Source organism: Bos indicus, chromosome 26, assembly GCF_029378745.1.
Source record: "Bos indicus isolate NIAB-ARS_2022 breed Sahiwal x Tharparkar chromosome 26, NIAB-ARS_B.indTharparkar_mat_pri_1.0, whole genome shotgun sequence".
NCBI lineage: Eukaryota > Metazoa > Chordata > Mammalia > Artiodactyla > Bovidae > Bos > Bos indicus.
The window spans coordinates 33113333-33130037 of NC_091785.1; the positions used below are offsets into that span (position 1 = coordinate 33113333).

The 16705-nt window shown below is 47.8% G+C and overlaps 1 protein-coding gene across 39 annotated transcripts in view; it reads left to right on the forward strand.

Annotated features, from left to right (window-relative positions):
* Positions 1-16705, forward strand: part of TCF7L2 (transcription factor 7 like 2) — a 202193-nt gene that overhangs the window by 160402 nt on the left and 25086 nt on the right. For 38 of the 39 annotated variants that reach the window (XR_011564292.1, XM_070780832.1, XM_070780850.1 and 35 more), the window contains one exon: positions 14603-14735. Coding sequence is in view for 38 of the 39 variants with exons in the window: in XM_070780832.1 (XP_070636933.1) it covers positions 14603-14735 (133 nt within the window). In the remaining variant the exon portion in view is untranslated. Of the gene's footprint in view, positions 1-2565; positions 3631-14602; positions 14736-16705 lie in introns of those variants that run through there. The other variant, XM_070780862.1, reaches the window with a different exon arrangement.

The window sequence follows — 16705 nt, forward strand, 5'->3', positions numbered from 1 at the left end:
TTCCTTCTCTGAATGGCATCAGATAGCTATTAAAGCTTAATTTCACTGGAGAACTGCAAAGCCTTACTTTCGCCAACTTACGTGAACTCTTTGGACTACTGAAATTGCCTTTATGTTTGCCAAGTCGGCAAACAAAATATCAGGCTTTGTTCTTTTGATTGAATGCCGGTTTGCGGGAAGAGGGAAAAAAAAAGAGTAAGAAAGCCCTGCCTTTTTTTTTTTAATACCCCTCCCTTTCGGGGGGGGTGTGGATTGTTGTGGAATCGGGGGAGATCCCAGTTATTGTGCCCTTCCCTATCAAGCGAGATAATTCTGTGAATGGAACTGTGCTTGAGCATCATCCAGTCTGGCGGCGCTGGTGGTGTGAGCTAGTCCCCTGTGCCGCGGGTGCGCCGCGCGGCTGCAGAGCGGGTGCTGCCCTCCAGTGGAGCCTGCGGCCGGCGCGGGCCCTGCGCGGCCATCCGGGCGCGCGGCAGCATGCCCGCGAGCCGGCGGCGGGAAGGAGAGCCCCGCAACCCGCTCTAGATGGTAAGCGGTCCCGTGCGCGCGCGCGGACAAGCGGGCCAGCAGACGGGTGTGCGGGGCGGGGTACCCGGCCCGCTGCGTCCCCGCGTCTGCCCCGCCGCGTCCCGGTTTGTCCAAGGCCCTTGCATGCTCCTGCTCCCAGCCTCCGTGGGGTTCGCTGTCACTTTGCAGTAACTTTAAGGTTGATGTCCCTTGACTGGTAAGGTGCCCGATGGAGTTGGACTTTTTAGTTTTGTTTTTTTTTTTAACTCTAAAACATACACACACACACACACACCACACACACAGCGGAAAAAGAAAAATGACATGACTTTTTCGTTCTGAACTTTTAGCCCGTGACTATAAAAACATGCTTTATGATTATTGTTTAATTCGGACGTGAATATTCGGGACGGGGGAGGAGGGGTTGTTTCTTTTGGCCCCATCAAGTTAAATTCACTTAAATTCTGCAGCTTCCTGACTCCCCTCCTCCCTGGCTCTCCCCAAATATTTTCCTAAAGGATCGGCCCTTTTCTACTTTTTGTATATATTCTTTCAAGACCCAGTTCCTCTCACCTCCATCTCAAACTTCTTTATCTAAAACAACGTAAACAGAACTTTGTTGCTGATGTGGAAGAGAACCGTGGGATGTAAATGGGCTGTCCCTTCTGTTCTGAGTTTATTTCTTCTCCACGTTATTGTTAATTGCATGCTGAAAGGAAAGGGTCCTGGGTTGGGTTTTTTTTGGTGAGGGGGGAGAAGAGAAGCATTTGGGAACGTTTACCAAAAAAATCCCACAGAACTTTGCAGCCTTCGGTCACCCTTTTTTTTTTAATGGAAATGTTCTAAGCGTGGATGTACTTCTGACAAATCGGGGTGCCTAGGGGACCAACTGGGAACAGTCGGACAGTGGGACAGCATATTTCCGGGAGCATTTTCTTAGGAGGGGTTAGTTTGAAGAAATTCATGAGATTTCCGTGTCCTTTTGAAGGAGGAGGAGGTCTGTCTGGAATGTGTTGGCTCCTCTGGCTGTTTCCATTTTCCTTGTCTTTTGAGACAGCCAGAAAATACATTTCTAGTCCAAGTTGCCCATCCTGTTTGCTGCACTTTATAAGTTATTGTTGCTGAGTGATTGGGAGCTGTCCATCAGCGGGAAAGGAACTTGCAGTTTACTTAAGAAATTGCATGTGTGACAAAGGCAGCTGCCTAGTGTGGTGGTCCGCGTGAATAGAGGGAGGGGAGGCAATTAGGGGGCTGTGTGGTTGGGGCTTTTTACTTGTCAAACTGGAGCCTCATTGCTTTTGTTACCGCCGTGTAAAGGGAAATGGCAGGGTTTTGTTTTGGTATTAAGGGCCTTAAAGCTTACTGCCTGACACTTACACAGGAAGGCCGAATAAAGTCCAGAAACTGGGGCCACGGAGCAGTATTTTAAAAAAGAAGAAGAGAAAAATTAAGAATCCTCACTTTTTTGTTACCCTGAAGCCCTTCCAGTCCTCATGGGGTTTTTTTGTGGAAGGGGACATTGTGGGGAGGTGGAAGTTGCGAGGGGTACCATCTTGTCTGGTATAGTAACAGTTGCTTAAAGACCGACATCAGGAAAAACAGCCGTGTGGGTTTGCAGATAAACAGCTGGACAGTCGAGTCGGTAAATTAAAAACATCTCCTGTATGTTAGGTGTCCCGCGCCAGAAGAAACAATCTTTGCCACCGGTATTGGGGGCGGCCGGGACCCCATGTGGCCGCCGGGGTGTTTTCTTACCTGCATGCAAATCGGAGTTGTGTATTTGCTTTTGAAGAGGGTGAAAAGATTTCACACTTGGGGAGGGGAAGAACCGGAAAGGCGCTCTGGGTGAGTGTTGTCCTCTGCAACTTTCTTCTGTCTTTAACCCCTCCTGGAGCAGACACCCTCCCACAGTCCCCTCCTTCATGGAAAAGAGGATGATTTCAGGCCTGTGATGTCCGGGTCTCTCAACTCCAATTAAGTTAAACCCACACACATGTACCCAGTCCTGGATCCTAGGAGAGACCCGGGAAAAGTAAGTCGGGTTGGGGGGACTCAGGGATTGCCTTTTTTCTCCTTCTCCTCTCTTCCCTCTCTCTCTCATTCTGGGGAGAAAGCTCACAGAACTTACAGTCAGAAAGCCAGTGAGCGTTCAGACTCCTGGAATGTCAGTGAACGCGGGAAGCTTCCGTTCTTCTGCTTCCAGAGAGGTCAACTGAAAAATCTTACAGGCTCAGTCTCTTGCGCTGGAAGGAGAAGAAGGGTGTGTGTGTGTGGCAGGCAAGGCCCTACCGAGTGTCACTCCTGTGTCATTGACAAGAAAACACACTTTCCTCTCCCCATCCCCCAACCCATGGCAGCCCTCACCCTAAGAAATTTGTTTTGAGGGATTTGACAATCTTGTAGATAAAGTGCCTGCCTCCTGCCTTCGGTTGATCATTTTCCCTCATGGCTGACCGTAATTTCTTAGCTACTCTTAGCGGTGGCTCTGGCCCCGCTGCCCAAGGTAACGGGTGAGGGAGGGGGGACTCTGTTTAGAGCTCGAGCTGGCTGGGGAAATGGGCCTCCCCCTTCCTTCAAGGATTTTGCAGTGGTACAGGGTAGAAACTGGGAGGAATTTCTTTTCATTAATTTTTAAAAAATTTAATCTGTAACCAGTCGAACTAGATGATTTGGTTTCTTTTTGTTTGTTTTTGCCTTTTTTTTGGTTTCAGAGGGATGTGTGTGGAGAGGGAAGAATTAACCAAATAACTGCAGGCATCGTGAGCGAGAACTTGGGGAGCATTTTGAGTGTCCCAGGGCAGAAATTGGGAGCCATCTCCATCTTTTAAGATGCCTTTTTTCAGCTCTTTAAAATGAAAGGGAGAAAGGGAGGGGAAGTGGGGAGGAAGAAGAAAAGTGAGAAAAGCAATAAGGGAGGAGAAAAAAAGCTGGCCCAGTCCCATCTTGAAGGTACAGAGAAAGTTTTTTTTTGAGGTGGAGAGAAAGAAAACCAAAGCTATTATGGACCCTAGGAATACCATCTTAGTGGGAGTGGAAGATCTGAGTGGGAAGGGAGGCGCGGTGGCCTCTGGGCTCACTCTCTTCCACCAGTTGGGCGGTTGGCACCTCAATTTGAATTGCTGGGTGAGTAGTGGGGTGTGTGTGTGTGTGTGTGTGTCTGTGTGTGTGTGTGTGTGTTCATGTCCTTGCTTATATATAGTCTTGACCATTAAACCTTTGTGTGTGTTTTTTTTTTTTTTTTTTTAATTCAGACAGTGGGAAGGAAAAACAAGACAGGAGTAAATGGTCAACTCAAGCTATGCTCTCTCACTATGTACTTTTCATAGTGGCTTTTTTGGGGAAGCGGGGGAAAGGGTTAAAAAAAAAGATGGGGAGTAGAGAAAGCTTGACTTTTATCACCATCCTTACGATTCTATAGCAACGCAGACCGGGCTCCCCAAGTGCAAGTGAGCTATAATCTGGAAAAGGGTGGTGGCATTTGGGATTTCTTCTAATAAATAATCCGCCCCCCCCCGCTTCATCCACCAGGGTGGGCTCCACTGGAAGAAAGAGAAGGAAAAATGACATGTTCTCCTGGAAGAGCATACTTTGGAAGCTTGAAACATTTTTGAGCAATAAGGCTTTTCCAGTAGCAGGGCTTGTGTAAACTGTGTATTTTGATTTCATATTTAATGCTAACTTTGTGTCGCTCTGTCTTTGGTTGTATTTATTTTCAATCTCCAAATTTAGATGCTGCCAGCCTTTTAGGGCTCCAGTCTTGCTTGTGGTGTTTGTATTTTGTAAATGTAATATAAAATGTGTTTTGCAAATGTGAGCAAAGACTGATGACAGCCTATTGTGCTATTAATGATCAGGGAGAAGGCCCCTTTGCAGTACCTATTTGGGGCTTAGAATACTTGATACTCTGTTCAACTCTCAGGTCAAATCCTTTGCCACAAGCTGTAAGGGCATTCTCTTGGAGGTGATTCCTTACTTGTCTTAATTATTGCTTTTTGTTATTAATTTTTGTTGTTGTCGAATGGCCAAGGAAACATTGGCAATGGTCAGTCAACTCTTAGATCTAATATTTAGGGGAAGAAGGAATGAAATATACTACAGACTATAAGAGTCCTTATGTTTTCAAAATCATGAATTAAAATCCTCTGTGTCATATTGAACTAAATGGTAGGTAGTTCTCTAGTCGAGCATGAAGGAATGACAAACGTGTGTCTTGGTTTCCCTTCTGGTTCTGTGCAACTTTCCAGCTCAGTGTATGGTGGTGTAAACTGTCAAGAATTGTGGGGAGAAGAGTGCAGGCTGGCACTGCAAATGTATAAATTGTCTTGCCACAAATTTCCCACCATTCCCAGATTCCTGAAAGGTTCCAGACCTTTGTTTACTCAAATTACTGGGGTTACTTCATAGCAGTCCTGCTGTGTTGGTATGGGGAAGCCTCTATTCTTGATGGCTTATGGGAAGGGAGTTCCTTTGAAAGGGTAAATTCCTGACTCTGATGATACAGATATTATGATCTTTGTATTGTCACAACAGGCTGCTGCCTCTGCATTTTCTGGAAGCAACAGAGCCTGCAACCTTATATTTTTAAGGAAACCTCCCCTCTGTGGTTTGGGGATGGTGGGGGGCCTAGCTGAGCTATGTCATGGAATTCTTTCCTTCTGCAATATTTTGGAATGTGATGAAATCCTGACATACCGTCCAGATTACATACTTCTGCACACATTTGAAAACTTTTTTTTTTTTTTGGTAAGTGAACTTTGCCTGGGTCATTCCCTTGTTACCTTAAACTTGCGACAGCTGCAGTCAGAGAGGGCGGTGGGGCTGTGTCCTTCTCTCCACAGTGCAGCTCCGTGTCCTTCTCCGTGCATCGTTTATGGAGGCTGTAGATGTCCGTTAAGGAATGCCTATGTTTGGGACACTAACAGGACAAAACAGAGCAGAACAGTTCCGTTTTGCATTTGAATTCGTCTTCCCTTTAGTCTGGTTTTGCTGATTTCCTGTCGAATCCGAGTTTTGGTCCTTTGTATCTGTGGGGCCACATGAAAATGTCTGTCCTACCTGTCAGTTCATCTGTTTGTTACTAGGGAGAAATTTACCTGCTCTCTGAAGGTGACTTGTTTCTTGAGCTCTTATCAGACTCATATAACAGGTATGGCTTTCAAATACCACCTAGGTTGGAAAGTTAGGCACAGAGTGTTTAAGAAACGCTAAAGACAATTTTATATAGCTGGGCATTGTAAATAAATTAGAAAGGTGGTATCAAATTTTGTTCACTGCTTCTTTCTTGAAATCCCCAGGATGTAATAACCATTATGTACTTAAAATTTATTCAAAATCAAAATTGGTGATTTCCTTTCCATCCTGTTTAGGAATCCTTAGATTTGGGGTGGTTGTGTTTTAGGGGAGATGGTCTGGAAATCATTATTTTTTTAAAAGTTGTTTTGAATTTGAGCTTTTGGATTTCTTCATTTGGAATAGGTTAGTTTTATCCCTGGCTCTGTTTTGAAAATTGACTCTCCTAGAAACAGCTGTACCCTCTTACCCAAGTCCCAAACATTCCCTGCAAACTCGGACACTTAACAAGATTGATTATGCTAACACTAATCATTTAATGCCCAAGTAGTAGAAAAATATCTTGCTGGCTGGAAGGTGGAGGTTGCAAATTCCTGGGAAATTACTTCAGGGTGAAGTGGTTGGTCCTTCATCTCTGAGACCCGGTGGAGGGTTAGGACTGTCAGAGGGCCCCCTTGCACTGCTGTGCACACCACCCTCCCCCTGCCCCCACCCTCCAGGATGCTGTGGCAAGATACTGAAGGGAGGCAGGAGTCAGGAAGAAAACCCTGGGAACTCAGTGGTCAGGGACGAGCCTGGACCGGGTGGGCCAAGGCATAAGCTCCCAAGTGCTTTTTAAAGGTTAGTTGGGGGAAGCACAATGGGATGCTTTCTTTTTATTGGAGAATAAATGTGAGTGAGTGGAAATAAATTCTGTTTAATGAACTTAACTGGAAGTAATTGTTCAAGAGTCTGTGAATGCACAGGTTTCCTGGGTCGGGCCTTGGCTGCAACATTCCCAAAACCAGGCAGCTGGACCACATCTTTATTTTCAAGGTTTAAATGTTCCCCTTCATGCATTCACTCCCCACCCTGACACCTCCAGTCCCCCACCTCCCCTCCCCTCCTCCTTTTGGGGGACTGAGACAGGGTCATTAAGAACAGCTGAATTTGGCCCCCTAGACCCTTAATGCTCAGCAGTCTGGTTATGATACTTGCTATGTTGTTGTACTATAGAAGGGCCAAAAAAAAAACCCCCCAAAAACAACAACAACAACAAAAAACCCACCCAATAAAGGCCAAGGGCTCAGGATGGTTTGTGTTAGTTCTATGTATATTCATGTGTGTGTGAGAATTTGGATGAAAATGGGCTGCACATTTATCCTCTCCCTGCCTGCCCTGTTCAATCATTTCCGTGCACAAAGAATTGTAATGCTTGTGTGAGTGCGGGAGGAACTGTGAATCGGCAGAATTTCGTAGATGGCTGGGGGAATCTTCTCTCTCCCTCTTCTTGCTGTCTAAATGGATCTGATTCCAGAGAAAGAAGAGAGGAAGGGGGAAGAAAAAGTCAGCCGTTCATAGTTGACAAAACCAACAACATCCTGAGTGTCAGACTCTGGCGCTAGTAGAAGCTATCACTTTGCAGTCTTGTGGGCGCATGACTCAGGCCAGGCGGTGCACGGTCGGTACCACAGTTGCAGGGTCGTGTTTCTTTTCTGCATCTCACAGGCAGACCTCTTTTCTCTGAACCACCTCATTTCTTCACCAAAACTCAAACCCTGCGCAGCTTTCTTGGTTTTACCATTTCCAACGGGCAGTGCTGTAGCCATCCATAGAAGTCTGACCCCCAGGAAACAATGCCCCCTTGGCCCAGGTTGGGGGGGTGGGACAGAGTCTTAGGCACAGAGGAGCAGCGCCCAACCGTGAACAGCCCCTGCACGTGGGGGAGGCGGGGAGACCCTCGCTGGCTGGGCACAGGGTTACAGCGAAGGTGGGAAACAGCCCTTGTGGCCCCAGCCCCGGTGGAGGGCCGCCCACCACCTTTCCCTTCTGTGCATGCTTGCGTGCCTGCAGGAGGTTTACAGGATAGAGTAGTGAGATGCTCAGCAGGTAAGTCTGGCTGTGAGTGCAGGCCTGGTTCTAGGGCACTCCCTGACGTCATCATCTCAGCACTGAAGTGGCTGCTCACTGTTGGTGCGATGGGTTTTTGAGGCAGGAAGACTACCATAGCTGGCCCTTCCACTCTGGATCATAGCCCCCCCAAAATAGGACTAGTTGAATCACGGGGTCGGTGGGGGGCGGGTGGTTGATAAGGAAGAAACAGCGCTTCTTTGTCCCAACCTCTCCTGCCCATCAGTGCTCCATGGCCCCAGTGACATGCAGCATCTGTTACTGTTTTGCTAGGTGCCATTGGCCTTGGTACAGCCATAGGAAGCAGTGTCCCGGAAAAATGTATCAAGATGAGTCATAAACTCATTTAAAAAAAAAAACAAACAGAAAACAGAGCTTGAAGAGTGTTCCTTCCTGATGCTGATTTCAGACCCTGGGAGGGCGGGTCATCTAAGACCCTGAAGACCCTCCCTACCCACCCCGGGGAGGGGAGAAGGCTGACAAGTGCTCCTCTGTGCTGCTTTTGTTTTATTGTGCTGGGCTCCTAAAGGCACTTTCTGGCCCCATTTTTCTTGTGCAGAAAGGGAGAGCCATAGGGGAGTATTGAAGAGGAGGGCCGGCCGCCCGAGAGGCCAGGGCCAGCAATGGCTCTATTTGTTTTCAATGTCTGTTGATTAATAGGTTGCGAGGTGAATGGCGAGCTTTCATTCCCTTTGGGTTCCCCACAGTTAGGGAAGGTGGAGGGGTTGGGGTGAGCGGAGGGCCGGCAGGGGGATCTCGAAGGGCCTGAATCACCCTTTCACTTGCTGGGTTCCCCATCTCGAACAGCATTCGGTGGACGGGTGTGTGGGCGCGATGAGGGTGGCAGGGCCAAGTTGCAGAACACCGGGCTTAAGGGTTCTCCAGGGGTCAAAGGTCAGCCACAGGGGGGCGTCCCCCCCCCCCCCCCCCCCCCCACCCCCGCCACTGCAGTGGATTGAATACTTCGGGTGGAAGGCTTTGTGCGCTTTGAGGTCTGTTAAAAGACCCTTTCTTTCTAATTTAACCATTCAGTGCTCAAAATCCAGAGAGCTTGATGAACGAACCGGCAAGAAATGAGTCACAGCCATGCCTCCAGGTAGAAAACAGAAAGGCTCCATGATTTAAAGTCACAGGAAGATTTTGATTCCTTTTAAATAGTTACTGTTTGCCTCATAAGTTCGGGTTTTAAGCTGACTTTTCCTTTTCTGCTGGGACTGACCATGTCTGTCCCTGATGTCACTTGTGTCTGTTTGAGAAGCAGAAATATCCCCACTGAATGTTTCATACCCCTCCCTCTATAAGCAGCCACATGGTATGAAAATCCCTACTAAAAATGCTTCGTGCTCCGTGGCAAGGGTGTGCCTGACTAAGGCGGAGAGCCCTGGGCTTACTCCTAATTGGGAGTTCGGGGGAGCACTGTGTGCCGAGCTGGTCTGGGTTCCAGAGTGTCCCCTTGTGATCCTGAAGCATCTGTATCCAGTGCGGGAGGTCGGCCCAGGCTGCGTTTGTTGGGTGCAGTTCACGACCTCCACCTGGCAGTCAGCCCCATCCAGGGCCCATGTCTGCAGACACAGCAGCGGAAGGTGGACCTGGGACCCATGTCCTCACCTGCTGGGTGGAACTGATAACAAACGCAGCTACCGTGTAGGTTTGTGAGGACTGAACAGTCTGTCGCAGTCAACACAGGGGCCGGGGCTCCCTTAGATGTGGCAGCGCGAGCTGCGCCACTGTGAGCCGGAGAGGCCTCAGTGAGACGGCCGTCTCAACAAGGGATCCGAGCGGCCCCCTGGGTGAGTTTCAGGCATTGCTCGTGCTGGTGCGTGTGGGCAGCTGTGGCCTCACTCCCTGAACTTCCATTCTATGAATGTTTTATGAATGTTTGCTGGTTTGTTTTTTTTCCTGGCTCAGATTCCTAGTGCTCATCATACTCTTTAAGGCTTAAGCTCTCCAGGCAGCCTCCCATGATTGCCATTCTCTCAACCTTGAACTTTAGTTAGCTGTCCCTGAAAGTGAGGATTTCGACCAAATGCATGGGTGGTTTTGAAGATATATTTAATATTTAGATAACACACTTACTAAGAGGCACCTGGTTTCATGTTACGGTTGTTTGTCTTGAACACTGGACTCTGTAAAAAGATTAAAGAGGGAGGAGATATGTTTTTCAGCTTGTTTGCCCCACCAGCACTCCCAGCATACAGTGTGCCTTTGATTTAGATTTCCTGGATGCATTTCTGGAAGGTTTTCTGTTGTCCTCCACAAAAGGAACTTTTCACATCCGAATTTTCTTAGGGTGGTACGGTTTTGAACACAGTCCATAAAGACTTAAAGAAGAGGAAACAACACTGGAGGAGGTGGATATCAAGTCACATTCATCCCCAAGGCCTTAAACTGAAAAGAATTATTTCTAGTGATGATTTCATTATAGCAGTTATAACCCAGTTCCATTATGACCCAATGACTTGGAAAATCCACAAAAACTTTTAAAACGGAGTTTTGCCTCTTTATGTTGTGTCTAGTATATAGTGGTACTCTTAACACATTCAGTTAAAGAGTTCTAAAAGGGTTTGCTGGAAAACCAAAGCTTCTCATTAAAAAAAGAAAAGGAAAACTATTTTAATTAAAAAAAAAAAAAAAACATAAAGTGGGAGCTGGTCGTAGAGAAGGGGGAAGTGTAAGGGACTTTTCCTATGTGGGTGGTGGTTCTGTGTATCACCTGTATCAGCTTCTGCTTCAAGCCCTTCCCCTAATTCTTGAAGGACCTTGGTCATCTCCAGCTATTCTTATTTAACTTCCAACTCTTCTGTGACAGTGTTATTTATTAGCATAATCAAGTGATGGTTTTTCTCAAATGACATAATTAACTATTTGTGTGGACTAACTGTTGCATTTTCAAGAAAGGCGTGCACCCAAGGCAAGGTGGCCACAAAACTCCCCTGTGCTCTTGCCCTGCCCTGCACGTCTTGGCCTTTGCAGTAAGGAGTGCTGGCTATGGCTGCCTTGCCCCCTGTGAATTTAATTAGAAGAGGCTGGAAGGGTAGCGAACGTGACCTTCACCGAGCCCTTATCGTTAGCACTGGAATGTATTTTTCATTTTTCAAAGCTTCTTTGCCTTACATGTGTGGATGTGTGAGGCGCTGGGCTAATACACACTTCCCAAGCATGATCTCTTTAGATTTTCACAACAACCCTCTTAGGTAGACCTAGTTCTCACCAGGAGTTTGCACAGAAATGAAGGCTTGCTTGTGAGAGGTTACACAGCTGGATTGAAACAGGATTTAAACGCGGGTCTTCCTGGAATGTTCTCACTTCACTCTTGGTCACCGTGTACAAGCCAATGGGCTTGAAAACCAATTTTTCTCCCCCCCGAAAGACACTTGTAATAAGGTATTAGACTGGATGGTTACTGAAGGCTTCCCCTGCCCCCAGCTCTGTTCTGTGATGTTGAGTAGACTCCATTTAAGAGCACTGCCATTTGAATGAAATGAATCTGGGAGACTGGCTCTAGCCTTCTCTTCTTCTGATGCTTACTGTTGCAATTTCGAAGAGTGTACTCACCACTCCCACAGGCTGAGCAATACAGGGACACAAAGGTCTATAAGACACTATCTTTGTCCATCAGGGACTTAGCTATGGTAGGACCGAGGAAGGTGCCTCATGATCCCAGCAGTGGACACAGTGTGGTGTAGACAGAAAGGATTGTGGGCATCTGAAGCTGGAGAGACACGGGCATTTTCCAGAAGAACATCCTCCCATCATAAAAGCAGTCCAAGTATAGCCAGGTTCATTGGGAGTGGCAGTTAGACCCTGGTTTCTGCACACACGGCTGCATTCCCCCTACCTTGTTTGGGAACCACCCAACGGGTAAAGACTGTATTGTTTCTAGGGACCTGCCTAGTATGTAGTCACATCAGAAAAGAGCTCCATGTCCCAATAGCCCTCTCCCTCCCCCCGAAAGCCAGGCAGCAGTTCAAACGTCATATCTCTTCACTCCTTTCTGACCCCCACCCATACTATAGAGTTTTGAACGAATAGGACAAAACTAGTTGGCTTGCAGACTCAGGTGTACAAAATAATATATGATAGTGATGCTGGGCATAACAGGTGTCCAGCTTTTGTTGGAATCCTCTTCTCATGCATGTGTCTGACTGGAAGAGGGAGAATTAATTTTTCTCATGCATCTGTGAACTTCACTATTGCCGAAACACTATCTTCATCCTTCGACGCACAAGTAGAGAGGGTTTCCCCTGCATTTCTTGCCTGGAAGACAGTCATGGAATTTGCGCTTCTGAACTGCAAAACGGAACTGTGCCATCCTTCGAACAGCTTCTCCCAAAGAACAAAAATAACAATAAACCAGCATTCCTGTGCTTACCGTGTCTCAGGTTTTATATTTAATACTAAGCCCTTCCCATGAATTCTTTCAGGACTAATACTTGATCCATGATTAGGATTCAGGTCTCTTAACCTCTTGTGCTTGTATGGAACCTTGTGGTTCTCTGGTCTAGGGGTCATGGCTGAACAGAAGAGGTACCTGTGGCCCTCCATAGGCAGGTCCAAGATACCTGGGTCCTGAGCCCAGACCCACTGAGTCAGGTCCCCGAGAAGCTTTCTTAGTAATAGGGACCCATGTCTGTGATAATCATCTTGAGAGATGCTTGACTCAGCAGAGAAATACAAGTCGCACTGCTCTTCTCCCGTCACAGACTTACACACTTGTTTTCTTCCATTGTTTTTGTGGTCCCATCCCCTCAAAGTCCTTCAGCTCCTCAGTGACAGTCTCCCCTCCCCTGGCCTATCCGTGGTTCTTCCCAGGGTCCCAGAGTTTTTCCACAGTTATTCTAAACTGGGGCTGGTCTGCATTCATTTCAGCAGTTGTGTGTCTCTCCAGATAGAAAACTTGTAGAAGGCAGCAACTCTCATTTTCCTTTCCTCCTGATGGTCTCAAGTCCATCTGATATGTGTGCCCCTTGCTCTATTCCATCTCCACCCCAGCACACAGTGGGAGCGTTTTTGTTGGGTAGTTTTCAAGTTGTCCTAGACAGAAATGGTTCCTGAAAACTCAGTGCATGTCTGTGAGATGCTGGCCCTGGCCTTGGAGTGGCAGTCCTGCGCTCTGCTGTCTTTGGTCATGCCCAGACTTTTGTGGCTGCTGACGAAGGAAGTGTTACTGGGTGCTTTGAATTTCAGTGTTCTGATTGCAGAATGATAATTCACAGTCCAAGGCTTCTGTGAGCCACTAGTTTCCATCTGTCTTTCTCTGAAAGTATCCAGTTGTTTGTAGGAATCATTAAGCCTGGCTCTTGGGCATGTGACTTCTTTTTCTGTTTTCGTTTTTTGTTTTTTTCCGGGAGCATCTAGAAAGTACATATTTTCCTTTCCAAACATACCCATGGAAAAGTTAGAAGCACCTTTTAAAATGCCTTCCGCACAATTAACTGTGGTAAGAAATACTCTTACTCTATGACACACCTTCTTCACCTATTTTTATTTATTTATTTTTAAAAAAGACAAGAAAAACGTAAAGAGGACTAACTGCTTGGTGGTCCCTGAACTCAAGAGGCGCTAGTGGGCAGCACTGGAACCTTCCTTCTTTTCTTTTAATGCAATTCCTTTTCCTTGATGTTAATGCAAGTTGTGCCTTCCTAAAAGTAATAAAAGGAAATGAAGACACGTTCTAAAATGAAAGTTGACTCTAATCCATTCATCATCTAATACTAGCCTCTTTATCTTCGCTGGTACCTAATCTGGTTAAATGTCCCTGTTGTAGGATTTTAGTGAAAATCCTCTATTGGGAATAGGGTTTTTTGCAATTGGATTACTCTCGGTAAATGGCCCAGTAGTTAGCTTGTTTCAGCTTAATTTTTTCTTTGTGATCTTGCTGGGCTAAGTTACAGCATCGCATAGGGAGGGGGAGGGATGGTTGAGAGTAGGGTAGGGGAAGGAATGGAGAATAATTTGGGCAGGTCTGATCATTGCAACTAGAAAAATCTTTAAGATGCTTTTCTTTTCTTTTTTAATCCTCCTTCTCTTAACCTGTCAACAGTTCCCAAACATAAAAATCGCTTGTATGTTGTTTTCCAGAACTGCTTGTTTCTAAAATGTGTACATACCCTTTATTAGCTCAATTCATCATCATCCAGTTAATTTGTTAGCATTCCCTGTGACTTCCTAATGAGATTCTCATAATGAATCCAGGCTGCTGTAATCTGCATAAAATATGCAGGTGCTCGCCTGGCAGTTTAGAGCTTTCTGGTAAAGTTCACACTCCCAACCAGACCAGAGAGAGGCTTTTCATCCTCGCTGCCTGTGAAGGATTGTAGCTTGCCCACCGGTTCTAAGGAGGTGGGAGGGGTTCAGAGCCTGGGGTGCTGGATGAGGTGGCTGGGATTAGGGCCCTGCCAGTTTCTTATAACGGAAGCCTTCTCCCGTGAAGCCTGCCTTCCTCCCGTGGGGCCCTGGGGTGGGAGAGACCACCACCTGCAGAAGCACAGTAGGCCTGGGGGATTAAAGCCATCACTTCCGATTTACCTGCCGATGGGAAAAGTGCATATTCTTGGGCTCTGTGACAGGGGGGTGGTGGTGGTGGTGGTGGAGAAGGTATTTTAAAAGCCAGGCTCAGTGGTGGGGGTGGGGTGGGGGCGTAAAGACCAAGGCACACCTGCCCAGAGAGCTGAATCATCACCCTCTGCTATTTTAGTACAGGGACCAGGGCCAGGCGGGGTTGACTGCACTTAGGGAATCCAGGTGGGAGGGTGTGGTCAGGGCTGCCGAGGTCGGGCTCCTGGGCCGCTGGAGCCGGCCTGACTGTGTCCCCTTCTGTGCTTATTAATCCAGGTGGGAGGGTGTGGGCGGGCCTGCCCGGGTCGGGCTCCTGGGCCGCCGGAGCTGGCCTGACTGTGTCTTTCCCTCTTTGCAGTCGAACAAAGTGCCGGTTGTGCAGCACCCGCATCATGTCCACCCTCTCACGCCTCTTATCACGTACAGCAATGAACACTTCACGCCGGGAAACCCACCTCCACACTTACCAGCTGACGTAGACCCCAAAACAGGTAGGACGCGTGCTTGGGTGCAGAGGAGGCGTGTGTCCCGGGACCACTGGAGGACGTGCTGCGGTGCGGGGGGGTGGTTTGGGGACTTGGGCTGGGGGCACCAGTGGAGGGGCCCCTGTTCCTCTCCCACGTGTTGGCCGGGAACCTCTTTCGGGAAACCAGAGCCTGGTGAGGGAGTGGATCTCTCCTCCCCTTTGGAGAAGTCCATTTTCAGTGCTCAGGTCTCTCCAGAGCTCCAGGTACCCCTGAGGGGCTCTCTTGGGAACCTTGCTATGAGTTCTGTTCTCAGGGGTGGCTATTCTCAGGAGTGGCTTATAACTCCAAGAATCTCAGACAGACTCGGAGGCAGTAATGGTTTTGGAGGCATCTCATGGACTCCTCCTCAGCTCCATGGGAGTCTAAGAGCCCTAACAGCATGGTTCCCTGAAGCCCCAGCTCCCTTGCTGGCTAAGGGACCATAGTCCCTTGGCAATGACTTAGTGCACCCTTGAGAGATCACATCACTGGTTCTGCATTCTCTTTGCTGATGTGTTTGGGCTCTTCCTCCCCTGTAATATCCTGAGTCTTTATTCTCAAGCCCATTTTACAGACAGGAAAACCCAAGTCCAAGATGATTTCCTCATTGCATCAAGGAACAGCCGTTAGGGTCTCAGGCAGAAGATGCCACATGACTCCAGCTTTTATGCTTGTCCTCTCCTTTCCATCCAAGTGCCTTTTCCCAAAAGTGGGAAGAGGAAGAAGGCGAGGTTACTTGTAGCTCCCCTGAAACAAGATTTAAAACAAATTGGGGTGGTCTTGGGAGAACAGCTAAGGCCAGTCTCTTTCCGGCCTGGCGATGCACTTGCTGGCGTTGGTTTCTCTTCTCAGCTGGTTAATTAGCAGGATGAATTCAGAATGGCTATTCCATGTCACTTGATCGGAAGGAATTGTTGGATGCTGGGCGGAGGTAGACTGCCTGTTCAGGCCGTCTTTGCTGCCCCTGAATGAAGCCACACATTAGCTGGTTTTCAGCAGCCTCTGAGCCCCCTTTGTGCTCGTGGGGGACCGAGCCTGGCGCTGGGATGGCTGGAGGAGGCCGCCAGCCGGCCCCAGGCTCCACGAGTGAATGGCAGTTTCAACGTCTCATTTAAATAATGGTAGTACAGGGAATAGCTTTTAAATGGTTATCGTAAAACATATGATTAACGTCTGCGGACTGTTTACTTTTCCTCTGCGAACATTCTTTCAAGTGTTCGAGTGGCTTGGTGTAGGGTCCAAGCCCAGCTAATCTGTTTGGTTTTGTAATAGAGAGAAAGCAGTGTCTGCATGAAAATGTCACCCAGGGAGGCTTAATTTACAGATTAAAAGCTTCCTGAACGAATTTTAAAAAAATGAAATAGTTTTCATCTGCGAACACACAGCTCATTCCCTTCAGTCCTGTTTTAATTCTGAGGAATTGTTCATTTTGCTTTCCACTTGAGCGGTGTAGGTCTACTGCTCTGGGCCTGAATTGTTCCCAGCCCTCTTGATTTCTAAGAAACCAAGGATTTCTCAGTTGCAGGATATGTGCCTGTGGAGCTAATGGGTGTGTGTCGCATGGACCTTCAGAGCTCGCTCCTCAGCCCCATGGTCCCACAGTACCCGTCCGCAGTGGCCTCTGTCCTCTAGAAGGCCAGGTTCTAGAGCCAGATGTACCAGGCCTCCAGCATCTCCTGGTCTGGTCAGTTCAGATTTTCCTTAGATAAGGTTCCAAGGCATTGGTTGAGTTTCTCCTACAGCTCATCTTCAATCAGAGTTCGACAGATTTAAACAGTGGTAAAGAACCCGCCTGCCAATGCAGGAGATGTAAGAGACACTGGTTCGATCCCTGGGTTGGGAAGAGCCCCTGGAAGAGGGAAATGGCAACCCACCCTGGACTTCCCACTTGCCTGGAAAGTCCCATGGACAGAGGAGCCTGGTGGGCTACAGTCCACAGGGTCACAAAGTCGGAC